Raw genomic sequence first — 13,690 nt, forward strand, 5'->3', positions numbered from 1 at the left:
GCTTCCTCTTACTATAATTCTTGAATTTTGCACTGTATCCATATGGTGCAAAAGTTTTTTTAAAACTAATTTTTTAAAAACCCTATACATAAGGAAGTATCTGTAGTCTTAAAATATTCATATAATTGCTGTTATTCAGACTCAGTATTGCCTGACAGCATAGCAGTTACAATAGTTTCTGTTCAAGAGTATTCTGTAAAACTAAGTTCTACCTTAATATATTCCATAGCTTTTTTTCTTATGCGTACCTCACAGTTTCTCCCTAAATTCTTTTGGTTTCTGATATGTGTGTGTGTGTGTGTGTGTGTGTGTGTACACAGCTCAGAGTTGAATTTTTATGCTCCTTAAAGGTCCTGTCTAGTTTCATTTCTTTGGGGATTATCAGGTGTACAATGTCCATTAGCCATCAACTAAGAGAAAAGAAATGCACAGAGTAAAGCGGTAGATTTAAGGGGAGTTGTGAGCAGCAGTACAAATCAAGACCAGTACCATTAAAGTACCTAAAGTTGCATTTCTAGCTTTACACATTAATGAAAAATGTGTACTTTTTCATTAGTTCATAAATACATTTTCTTTGCCATCACAAAACCACTAGCATCCCCCCTCCACCACCTCTGTAGCCCCCATCACCTTTATTTACCTGCATGAAAATAATCCAGTTTCTAATACCTCAGAGTAAGAGGATGTTAAAATATGAATGAGCTGACAACAGTAATAGCAAGCAAGTCTCGTAGTAGATTTTTATTTTCCTCACACAGAGCTTCAACTTTTTAAAAGCTCTGTTTGATACCAAACAAACTTTCAAAACATAAAAACATTAACTGAAATTGATATTAGTCCTCCAACTTTTCAGCTAAGTTCGTATAAATTAAACTATGTTTATATGATTTCTATCAGCAGATTAAAAAATGGAAAAATGCGAGGCTAGCTATCTGGTGTCAAATAATCAGCTAAATTTTAACGAGTGTTTTATGAGTTCTTTGTTTACAGGTTTTTAAATAAACTAACTGATTAAGTCAGGAAGTCCAAATTTGTGTGTATATATACATTTTGAAAAAACTTTTGATGCATATAATCTTGAATAAATGTGTCTTCAATATATTCTCCAAGAAAACAAATATTTCCTCTATTAATTCTTAACTGCAGCATTGTGGAAAAATACAGTGTGGTTCCTATGTTATGTAACCATGATTTACAATTAGCACATTTCTCCCTCTTTTCCTGTTTGGTCTCGAGCCCGGGAATTGAGCCCTTACTTACCTCCCATGTACTCCATGAATCGCGGGCGTGCGCCTTGTACTTCTGGGGCAGAATTGTTCCCAAGGCATGTGTGTCACTCGCCTGGGATCTTCTTTTCTGGTTATGAGGCATCAAAGGCGTCATCTTTTTCTTCCCTAGTCAGTGCCTCTGTTCTGTCTGTGCTCACCAGCGTGTTTGTTGTGTTTGGCCCAGTGGACTCTCCAGGGGTCCTTTATTCTTCCTTTCCCCTTCTCTGGAGGCTTATTCCCTTTCATCCTTCCTCCAGGCCCAGCTTTGCTGGGTAACTGGCTTTTCTATTCTGATTTATGCCTGGGGTAAAACAGCTGTCTTTTAAAGATAAGAACCAGAGAACAGAGATATCAAAAAGACATGAAGAATAACCTAGGAAAGACAAAAAGCCCCTGTCCCTAAATATGTCTTTGTCATTAGCTCTTTTTATGCTGAACACCCAGATTTATTTCCTCTTGTCCCTCAGTTTGAACAAACCAAGTTAGTCAAACTGCCTCAATCTGAAGAAAAATAAAACAGGGAAAAGGTTGTTTTTGCCAAAGTAATACAATATAAAAAGTGACTAACTTGAATCTTCATTTTTAGTAACTGTTAAAATTAGAGTAGTATAATAAAAAGGAAGTGATTTTGCTCTAAAAGAAAGTATAGGATGAAAAGATGAAGCAGAAGAAAATAAACTGTAGGAACACCAAGGAAAATGAAAAGCAAAGTAAGGTAAGCTTAAAATCATGAAGCAAAAGTAACACATGGTTATATTATATTAATAAAGTTAACCCGTACATCTGGACTCACCAAATGGAGGCCACCTCAGTGGTCAGGCCAACATCACAAATCTAAACCTAAGCTATACTGCACTTATGGAAAATCCCTGTCAAGAAAATTAACATACACCAGTCATTGTCTTCCATCTCCAACTCAGTTTAACTAGCTCATTTTAGAAAACAGGGCCTGCTGGCCTTACCAGGAAACCCTTGACCTCCTGTTTCCTAGTTCCTACTTCTAATCTATACATGCCTCAGATCCCTCATTTAGCAAATGGAAATACAAGTACTTACTCCTACCACTGTGGGCATATAATGAGGAATACATGCATAGGAATAGCAAATGTCCATTAACTATTCATAAAGACAAGTAATAAAATATGGTTCAGGATTCCAAAATTGAATTCTATGCTCTAGTGCGCACACAATTAAATGTAACTAAAGCTGGGTTTTAATTCTAAATGTTAACTGAATTTTATGATGATTTCCCCAAATGAGATAGTCATTTAAAAATGAGTAGTTTCAAAAGGACCATCCATACCAACTTCCTAGCTAAGCAAGTCCACTTTCCTGGAAATGAGTTTCCTTATCTGAGCCTAAGAGCCACTCAGCTAATTTCCTTTCCAATTCTAAGTTTTTATTTTATGGTATTTGCTACAAAAATTGATACTCATTCACTGATTAATTTGGAATATCACAAATTAGATGACATGATGGCATAATTCTTAGTCTTTCTAATTTATGAATATTTTAATTTAGAGGGAAGAGAATAAAAAGGGAAATATGACTAGACTAAGAGGCAAAACCTAAAGGAGGGACTGAGTGGAATCCTGCAGATGTCTGATTTCATTCCTATAACTGTTAGATCACTAAGGCTGTGTGTAATTAAATGTGTTAAGTCAGAAATACCTAAACATCATGGTGCATAAAACTCATGTGAGCCTCTGGCTTAAAAACATTAATTTCTAGGACCTCATCTCTAGAGGTTCTGATTCAGGAAGTCTGAAGAATGAAGACCTTGAATTCGTGTTTATAACAAACACTTAAGGAAATTACTCTGTAGGCAGACCACAATTTGAGAAAACACTGTGCTAGGTGGTATTTCTTCTGTCAAACACAGCTTGATTATTGCATATTAGATCATATAATGTATGGGAGCTTCCCAGGTGGCACAGTGATAAAGAATCTGTCTGCCAATGTAGGAAACGTATGTTCAATCCCTGGGTTCCTGGCAACCTGCTCCAGTATTCTTGTTGGAAAAATTCCATTGACAGAAGAAGCTGGTGGGCTACAGTCCATGCGGTCACAACTGGGCACATGCAAACAGATCCTATAATATGAAAGTATTTTCGACTCACAAATAACTACCCATAATGGGTTTAGAAGATCCCCTGGAGGAGGGCATGGCAACCCACTCCAGTATTCTTGCCTGGAGAATTCCATGGACAGAGGAGACTGGCAGGCTACAGTCCATAGCATTGCAAAGAATGGGACACGACTGAGAGACTAAGCACACACACACAAGCGTGCCCTAGTGTTATACACAGGTAGAGCTACTGTCATCTGGGAAAATAAAAATATGTTTCTATTTTGGCGTAAGTTCTGTGTTGGACATGCTAAGCAGCAGTTAAATAATTTAATGTTTATGTTTCTCTTTGTCCTTAATCACAAAACAGGACTGATCTGAAACACTTATTTTAAGGATTGCAAGAAATAAGTATTTCCAAAACTCTAAAGCGACTGTAAACATAATGTTGATGATCATACTTCTTCAGTTCATGATTATTTATAAGTGTGTAGGGTTCTTGAGAGCAGGGACTGCGTCTTGTAAATTTCTTTTGGTGAGCAGCTATTGTTTATCTTCCCTGGTGGCTCAGTGGTAAAGAATCAGCCTGCAAAGCAGGAGACTTGCAGGAGACTGGATCGGGAAGATCCTCTGAAGAAGAAAATGGCAAGCCACTCCAATGCTCTTGCCTGGAAAAATCCCGTGGACAGAGGAGCCTGGTGGGCTACAGTCCATGGGGTCTGTTGGACATGCTGCTGCTGCTGCTGCTGCTGCTGCTGCTAAGTCGATTCAGTCGTGTCCAACTCTGTGCAACCCCATAGACGGAAGCCCACCGGGCTCCCCGTCCCTGGGATTCTCCAGGCAAGAATACTGGAGTGGGTTGCCATTTCCTTCTCCAATGCATGAAAGTGAAAAGTGAAAGTGAAGTCCCTCAGTTGTGTCTGATTCCTACCTACCCCATGGACTGCAGCCTACCAGGCTCTTCCATCCATGGGATTTTACAGGCAAGAGTACTGGAGCTGTTGGACATGACTGAGCTACTAAACAACAATCTGCCTAATATCCCTTCCCATTTATTTTGGTAACAGAATCCTGATTTTCCTTTGGGAAACCTCTGTTCTTGCATTCTCTGCTTCTGCTGCTGCTGCTGCTGCGTCACTTCAGTCGTGTCCAACTCTGTGTAACCCCGTAGATGGCAGCTCACCAGGCTCCCCCATCCCTGGGATTCTCCAGGCAAGAACACTGGAGTGGGTTGCCATTTCCTTCTCCAATGCATGAAAGTGAAAAGTGAAAGTGAAGTGGCTCAGTCGTGTCCAACTCTTTGCGACCCCATGGACTGCAACCCACCAAGCTCCTTTGTCCATGGGATTTTCCAGGCAAGACTACTGGAGTGGGGTGCCATTATTCTTGCATTCTCAGGTCATGTTATTACTGCAGAGGAAAATGACTCCATTCTGGGTCCAGTTGAGTGCCTATGATTGAACTGGCAAGTCAGAGCATCCCGTTCCTCCCTGCCACTGTGATTGGTTCAGAAATTTGTAAGTATCCAAGACCAGCCAATGGGAGCCAGCCCCAGAGATTTTGTTGAAACTATGGGATAGACACCTTTCTTTTTGAACTAGCTAAACCTCCAACTAAATGCAACCTGGAGTGATGTTCACCATCACAAAAGAAATCCTAGCTGAAAACAAAGCCAATGAAAAAGAAAAGAGAAAACCAAGAGTTTGAAAGACTTGTCTGATGACATTGTTAATCACACCTAGACTTTTCCAGTACAAGAACCTGCCTCTGGCTCTCTCTCATTCCTTGGGCAATTATCAAGCAGTTGGAGGTTTTCAAATGTTGACTGATCTGTTTGCTAGTGAAATAAAAATTCTTAGTCACAGACTACAAGGCAAAATTGTTGCTCAAATTCATCGTTGCAATGTTTTGGCTATTCATTCAAAAGTAATGCATGCATGTATGTAACTGAGAGGTTTTTCAATTTAATCAGCAGAGTAACCCCAAATGTCTTGTATAACTACTAGACAGTAAAATTAGGCACGATCCATAAATTATTCTTCTTTGTACAATTAGCCAAATAATTCCCTTACTTGTTACCCAAAATCGTTCAGTTTGAAGGATGAGTCACAGCCTGATTGTCTGGTTTTATTTTAAAATCTCAGAGCTCAGAGCTCTCTTAATCCTTGCTGTTTTTGAAAGCTGGTAACCGTCATTCACCCTCAGTTCCTGCATCTGTAAAAATAAACTAGATAAAGGTTTCACTAAGTAGGTAGATTTGAGGTTTTTCTCTTTGATCATATAGATGTTTTTAAGTTAAAACGACGGCTTGAAGTGAAGAACTCTTTATTCCTTTAACATACTGCCATCATGTGGTTACCTTGCTCATTCACATTCAAGTGTTTCCAAGATAATGTTTACAGTGACTCCTTTATTCAGCAACATGTAAAGCAGGAAGCCCTCAAAGAAAAGGAAAATGAATAGAACACATTCTTCCCATGAGCTTAGTGCAGAGTATGGCATAAAATAGGTATAACTTGCCAAAGATGTGAAATATACATGCAATTTGCCAAAGTCCAAGATGGAATATGGTAGGAACCTAAAAAACTTAGACTAAGTGCAAAGGAGACTCAGGTGAGAATCAGCTGTCTTAAACTGCAATCTATTTTAAAACCTTCAGGCCATAATTTTAATAAAGCTGTTTAATAACATTTGGGATTAAGTGTTTATACTATTAATTTTTTGCAACATCTCTGCAATCCTTTTATTTCTGAGGTGCTTGAGACCCATAAAGTATTTGCCAGATGTCTCAGTGACCTAAAAGCAAAAGTGAGGCTTTACTCATAGTTTGGTTAAAATACCTTGGACTTGTAGAGCTTTATGTAGTTTATACTATTGTTTTTGTGTCCTGTGAGATAGATAAGACAGAAGAATTAGAGAAGATTCCATCAAAATTTTCTGGCTTTCGTATATTTCTTTACTGCATTTTGCTTTAAATTTAGGTGCTCCAAAAAGTTGGTTTCATTCAGTTGGATGGATCCATATGAAAATACTGGTGAGTTCTGAGATTTTGTATTGATCTATGATTTCCTATAATCAAAGGAAAATTCAGTAAAAATAGCAGGATTAAGTTCTATTGTAATATTGTCAAATTGTTTTCAGAATAAGTTTTAGCACCTAGAGCAAATTAGAGAAGTTGTACTTTTAAGTCTCTCACACACACAAAATGTTTCTAGTGCTGCATACACAGGACACATACCTACCAAATTCTCCATATATGTAATTGCCTAGATCATGTCTGCAAATTATTCTTTTAAAACATCACTCTCATAGATTGCATACTGAGAGGTCTTCTCAGGCCTGTTCATGTTTGGAAATGCCATTATCTCAGACTCCTGGCCCTTGGCACTACTATCTTCTCAAATTAGAAACCAATACAGCCAAAGGAGTCTTTTACAGTCTCCTTTCCTCCTCTCTTAAACACAAAATTTTATTAAGATTAGCAACGGGATTAATGTTGATTGTGTCCCTCTCAAAATTCAAACGTTGCAGTCTGCATAGGTAGCACTCCAAATGCGACCATATTTGGAGATATGATCTTTATAGAGATAAGCGAGTTAAATGAGGTCATTTGAATGGGCCCTAATCCAGTATAACTGTTGTCCTTATAAAAATGGTAAGTGTGGATGCAGAGACACCGACAGAAGGAAAACGAAGTGTAGACACCAAGAGAAGACAGCCATCTACAAGCCAAGGAAAATCCCATGGACGGAGGAGCCTGGTGGGCTGCAATCCATGAGGTCGCTAAGAGTAGGACATGACTGAGCGACTTACCTTTCACTTTTCACTTTCATGCATTGGAGAAGGAAATGGCAACCCACTCCAGTGTTCTTGCCTGGAGAATCCCAGGGACAGAGGAGACTGGTAGGAGGCTGTCTATGGGGTTGCACAGAGTCTGACATAACTGAAGCGACTTAGCGGCAGCAGCAGCACAAGCCAAAGAGAGAAGCCTGGAAGAGAGCCTTCCCCCTCAGCCCACAGGAAGAACCAACCCCGCAGATACCTTGACCTTGGACTTCTAGCGAACCTGGACTGCCAGTCTCCTGGATTGCAAGAGGTTCACATCTGTTGTTTTAAGCCACCCAGTTTGTGGTACTTGCTTGTAGCAGCTCTAACAAACTAGTGCAATTAGCCTGAGGAAAATGAATTATATTCACTTTTTAGGCCATGTGTATCTTTATGGCTAGCCCTAACTTTGTTGTTGAAATTCCAGAAGATAGAAAAACAATAAATTTGTCATTTTCATGGAGAAATTGTAAATGTATTAAATCATTTTTGAGAAAAAGTAAGCAGATGGAAAGAGACTGTATAATTTTAATATCAGAGTATTGTGAAGGAAGGATTACAAATTGGTACTTTCAGGCATAAACTCTGGCTTTACATAAATTTTGGCTTTGGCAGCTATTTCTTTACCTGTAACCTCCTCTTTCCTTTCTCAGCCAAACTCTGACCAAGTTATGCAAAGAGGGGACCAATTATTTTCCTCTTTAGCCCTCAACATTTCAGGCCAAGAGAAGAAATAGTGTATCAGATTGATTTTCAAGTGGTCATCTTTTGAAGATCTCTGCCCAGAGAAGAAAAGCAGGTGAGAATTGCTGATGACTGTCAATCTTTTTGGCCATACAGAATCTAAACACCCTTCCAATGATGGAGCCTCCCCCATTTTATTATTTGAGCCTGGCTTTGACTACAGAAGGTGAGCATGCCTGATACTGGCTTCCATAGCTTCTCTTGAGTTAGAACATAGACACCACAACCAGATCACGGACCAAACAAAGCTTAGCAAACTAAATCAGATGCTATGGTTCCAAAGATCAAAGGAGTGCTCTAAATTTAAGCTAGAGAAGCCAGTATCAGCCACATCCATCTTCTAGGGTAAAGGAAGAGCGGTACCAGCAGTGGCCCCCAGGGTCTTTTATCAGTAGTGATCAAGCCATGCTCAATGACTGTGACAGACTCAGAGTTCTGTTACTTGACTCAAACCACTATTCACAGATCAGTAACCTAGTTAAATGCCTGCCACAGATTCTAGAGCTGTTCCATTTGTGTTCAAATCATCCATTGTTTCTATTGCTTCCAACTAAAACCTCCGACACACAAAAAAAATTTGTATCTTTAATTTATCCTTTAATAAATGTAGAATCATGGTGATTGCAGCCATGAAATTAAAAGACACTTGCTCCTTGGAAGGAGAGTTATGACCAATCTAGACAGCATATTCAAAAGCAGAGACATTATTTTGTCACCAAAGGTCCATCTAGTCACGGCTATGGTTTTTCCAGTAGTCACGTATGGATGTGAGAGTTGGACTATAAAGAAAGCTGAGCACCGAAGAATTGATGCTTCTGAAGTGTGGTGTTGGAGAAGACTCTTCAGAGTCCCTTGGACTGCAAGGAGATCCAACCAGTCCATCCTAAAGGAGATCAGTCCTGGGTGTTCATTGGAGGGACTGATGTTGAAGCTGAAACTCCAATATTTTGGCCACCTGATGCAGAGAGCTGACTCATTTGAAAAGACCCTGATGCTGGGAAAGATCGAGGGCAGGAGGAGAAGGGGACGACAGAGGATGAGATGGTTGGATAGTATCACTGACACAATGGACATGGGTTTGAGTGGACTCCAGGAGTTGGTGATGGACAGGGAGGCCTGGCATGCTGCAGTTCATGGGGTTGCAAAGAGACAGACACAACTGAGCAACTGAACTGAACTGAAATGTAGAATCATCTTTTAATTGATTCTAATTAAATCTAATTATTTTTTATTTTTACCCAATAAGGAAACAGATCACAGAACTGTGCTCAGTAAATAGATATACTACATACATATACTTAAAATCTTACAAACAGTTAAGAGAGAGAAGGAACAGAAATGAATAGGAAAAAGAAGACAGAGAATGAAATGCTGAAGGGAAGATGATCAGCAGAAATTCTTTCAAATCTTTTCTCTTTAATTATTTTAAGATTAAAAACCTTCTGTTTTGACTTCTGACCATTATTTGGATTTTATTTTACAGAATTCAAAATAACCTGATCAAACTTGTCTTTACGATACCTATATAGAAATATTGGCAAATTATATTAACAGATACTTAATAAAAATGGAAAGACGAATAGTCCTTAAACACATGAAAAGATAGCCAACTGCACTCACAGTAAGAGAATACAATTTAAAACAACAATGAGATACTGTCTTTCATCTATCAAATTGGCAAAACCCAAAAGTTTATAAGTCACTGTGTTGAAATGAGTGTAGGGGAAACAAACCCTTTCATATTGCCTCTGGGAATATAAATAAAAGCAACCATTATTTTAGGGGGTGAAATTTAGAAGCATCCATCAAGGTCACACATACACCTGCCCTTTAACCCAGCAAGTCTATCTCTAGAAACCAGTCTTATGGATGGATATATACATGCACAAATCAACAAAGGTAAAAGAATATTACTTGCAACTGCAATAGAAAACTAAATAAGCCAATTCTGATACACTCAAACACTGAAATACTATAAAGCTGATTAAATAAATGAGGAAGCTCTCCAAATGCTGCTATAGCAATCAGAGCCAAGCCTTACTGGTAAGTGGGTGAAGATGCTTTATTACATAATATGTTGCCATAGGGGAAAAACAATTATAACAATTTCATAATTATAGCAGTCTTTATATTTGTGACTATATTCATGTGTGCATGAATTCATGTGTGATTGTGCATGGATAAAAATATCTCTAGAAGGTCTCATTAAAAATAAAAAAAAACTTTGGCTCCTCCCTGATGGTCCAGCAGTTAAGACTCCTCATTCCTAAAGTAGAGAGTCTGGGCTCAATCTCTGGTCAGGGAACTAGATCCCACATGTAACAACTAAGACTCAGCACACCAAATAAATAAATAATTTTTTAAATGCTAGTATAAGTAGTGATTCCTTCCTAGAAGGGAAGATAAACATCCAGAAAACAGTGAAGTGTAGATGAAATGGTATGTATGCATTCTTGTATCTTCTGAATTTGATAATCTGTTTCTGTATTAATCTATTTTAAAATTATATAAAAATACTAAAGCATACACATGAATAAGTATATAAAAGATAGTATGTCATTTTTGCTTAACTATAAAGTCCAAGTATAAAAAAAAAATCAAAACCATAAAAATAAACCAAAAAAATCAAAAACAAGTACTTTATCAAGAATTTTGTTGTTGTTGTTTAGTCACTAAATCCTGTCTGGCTCTTTTGCAACCCCATGGGCTGTAGCCCGCCAGGTTCCTCTGTCCATGGGATTTCCCAGGCAAGAGTACTGGAGTGGGTTGCCATTTCCTACTCCAGGGGTTCTTCCTGACCCACAGATCGAACCTGTGTCTCATGCATTGGCAGGCAGATTCTTTACCACTAAGCCACCAATTAAGAATTGAAAATGAAGTGCAATGTTAGTCACTCAGTTGTGTCTGATGCTTTGTGACCTCATGGACTGTAATATACCAAGCTCCTCTTTCCATGGAATTCTTCAGGCAAGAATACTGGAGTGGGTTACCATTCCCTTCTCCAGGGGATCTTCCTAACCCAGGGATCGAACATGGGTCTCCTGCACTGCAGGCAGATTCTTTGCCATCTGAGCCACCAGGGAAGCCCTAATCAATCATCAAGAATTGGATTCATGCCAAAAAATCTTCTAAGCTTTTTTCTGATTGAATAACTCAAGTCTGTTGTTTTCTCCTGACAAGATGTTCCCTCCATACATCTTTCCCTCTGACCCTAGATTTCACTTTAGGCCTGGGAAGACTTGAGAAAGCAGGAATGAACTTGTCCAAAGTCAAAGAACAAAAAAAGCTTGCACATGTTCAGGCTTGTACCTGTACATGACACGGTTAGAGAGGGAGAGGAAAGGTTTTGATTCTAGGAACCACAGTCACACACTGTGACAGTCCTGGCTGTCTCCAGGACTTGGGGAGAAATATCTTTCAGATAGAGAAACAAAAGCAAGGATAAAGAGGGCTGCTACGGGCAACGGCAAAGTGGTGCAGAGCTACACCGAAAGCTGACATTTCGAGCTGAAAAGGTATTAGATATCATACGTAATCCATGTAACTCTTTAAATTTTACATATGAAAAAACCAAAGGCTGAGAAGGCTGTGACTAGTTCAGTGTCACACACTTTGAATGCAGCAGAATTAAGATAATAACTAACATTCCCCAACTCCAAGGCCAGTGGAGTTGCTTCCCTGCACCCCCAACTGCATTCATTCCCTGCCTCCCCATACTTGATTCTTCTACACATAGCTGCTTCCATTTTCAGTATAAGAGACAGAAAATTGCAGTACTTTCTTCTATTCCAACAATTGTGTAGTCAATGCTTCCACAATTCTTGATCTTTCAGTTTGAGACAGCTCCTTATTCTGGCCTCCAGTCCTGCAGACTAGGGATGAGTAAAGTCAGCCCTAGTCAGGTTAAGGCCATGTTCTAGCAACAGCTGTTTTGGGTGCAAAAACCAGAAACTTGAACTCGCATTAGTTCAAGTACAAAGAAAGCCAATACTGGCGATACAGGGGCACTGTTCTTGGTTTTACATAGTCTAAGGACAGGGAAGAAGTTAGGACAGATTTCACGTGAAATGAAAAGTTGGGAAACAAAAATGTTTTCTATACACTTTCACTTTTGCATCTGACAGGACAAAATCTACAAAGAATAGATTAAATTCCTGCAGTTGAACCTTAAAAAGCCATTGGGGGAAACAGAACAGGGGAAGTATGGCTCAGCCACCAGCCATTGCAAAGAAAAAGAAAAGTCAAGATTTTAACTAAAACTTGAATACGAACTAAGGACATGTTAGGGCTTCCCAGCTGGTGCTAATGGTAAAGAACCCACCTGCTGATACAGGAGACGTAAGAGATGTGAGTTCAATCCCTGGGTCAGGAAGATCCCCTGGAGGAGAGCACAGCAACCCACTCCAGTATTCTTGCCTAGAGAACCCCATGGACAGAGAAGCCTGGCAGGCTACAGCCCATGGGGTGGCAAAGAGTCAGACACGACTGAAGTGACTTAGCACACACACGTCCAGGGACACATTAATAGAGGTACTGGACCTAGAATAAAGAAAGTGATTGTTTTCCTTATAATTCATACCACATCTGGAATACTCTGCTCTATTCTAGATACCATGAGAAAAATAGAAAAACTGAAAATGTCTAATGCACAGTGGTCAGATTGGTAAAAACTTGAAAACCTAGCGAGAGGAATTCACTGTTCTTGTCAAATATTTGAGGGGCAGTTAGTTAGGAATATTCTGTGAGGCTTTGAGGAACTAGGATTGATTAGTGGAAGCTGTGAAAATGGAATAGTCTTTGGTGGGTGACATTCAGTGTCAGAGGGGTCATGTGCAAGCTGGATGGATACCCATATGCTTATCGAGTCTTTTTAGCACATGGCCCAGTATGGAGGGAGAAAACTCATAGGTTACATTTTTTTTAATCTCAAAGTCGTTTTTTTGAATTCCATTGGGGAAATTTTTTTACAACTTAGACGGCATTCTTTAACAAACAGCAGAATGTTGGGAAATTTTGAAACTTCTGTGTAGGCATTAAAATGTTAATACACGGACCTGTTGGCAAAATAGCAACTTTTTAACCCTGTACTCTGGTGTAGCCCTTGAATTCACAAAATGCTCTTACATGAATTATTTTATTTTGGAAACATCTCTTACAAGGTAAATATTACTATCACCAGAAAACAGGCTTAGAGAGACAAAATGACTTGCCAAAGATCCTAGAAAATGAGGATAATGTTCAAGCAATACCTAGTTCTTTCCATTCAATGTAAACTTAAATGATCAAGATGGGTTATTAAATGAGACACAGGATCAATAAAAGACTAAGACCCAACCATAGGGCTGTAGAATACATCCCTACCCCAGCAGCTGGCCACCATATTGCTAAAGGTCTATTTCTAGCAAGTTCTTTTCACTAACATATATTGTCCAGCTAAAAAGAAAAGGAATACTAAATGAACCCCCAAAGAGATCTACACGGAGAGAGAATTCACTTAACATTTAACACTGGGAGTAATAAAGTTGGAGGATATTTACAAGAATATTGTAAGTCGTGGTGGACAGATTATTAATAGCCCTGAAAGTCTGTTTGAAGAATTTGGACATTACAAGTTATAAAATTCTCATTATGCCTCTATTTTATTCTAAGCATTATCAAACAGGCTATATGGTGTCTGTTTGGCCAGTATCACTGGAGAACCTTTAATTCATTAATGTATCTCAAGAATTTCAACAGCTTCAGAGATGGGAAGTAGTATATGGAAGTAGAAGCATGTGATAATTAC

At 38.9% G+C, this 13,690-nt stretch overlaps 1 protein-coding gene across 2 annotated transcripts in view; it reads right to left on the minus strand.

Annotated features, from left to right (window-relative positions):
• The window catches only part of LOC133249326 (secretory immunoglobulin A-binding protein EsiB-like), a 63,783-nt gene that overhangs the window by 20,407 nt on the left and 29,686 nt on the right, over positions 1 to 13,690 (minus strand). The window contains exon 1 of one of the 2 annotated variants that reach the window (XM_061419571.1): positions 1,261 to 2,243. The exons of the other annotated variant lie outside the window; for it this stretch is intronic. Within the exon in view, the coding sequence (XP_061275555.1) occupies positions 1,261 to 1,383 (123 nt within the window). The 5' untranslated portion in view covers positions 1,384 to 2,243. Of the gene's footprint in view, positions 1 to 1,260; positions 2,244 to 13,690 lie in introns of those variants that run through there. 2 annotated transcript variants of the gene reach the window in all.

The sequence above is a fragment of the Bos javanicus genome, chromosome 6 (assembly GCF_032452875.1).
Source record: "Bos javanicus breed banteng chromosome 6, ARS-OSU_banteng_1.0, whole genome shotgun sequence".
NCBI classification, from domain to species: domain Eukaryota; kingdom Metazoa; phylum Chordata; class Mammalia; order Artiodactyla; family Bovidae; genus Bos; species Bos javanicus.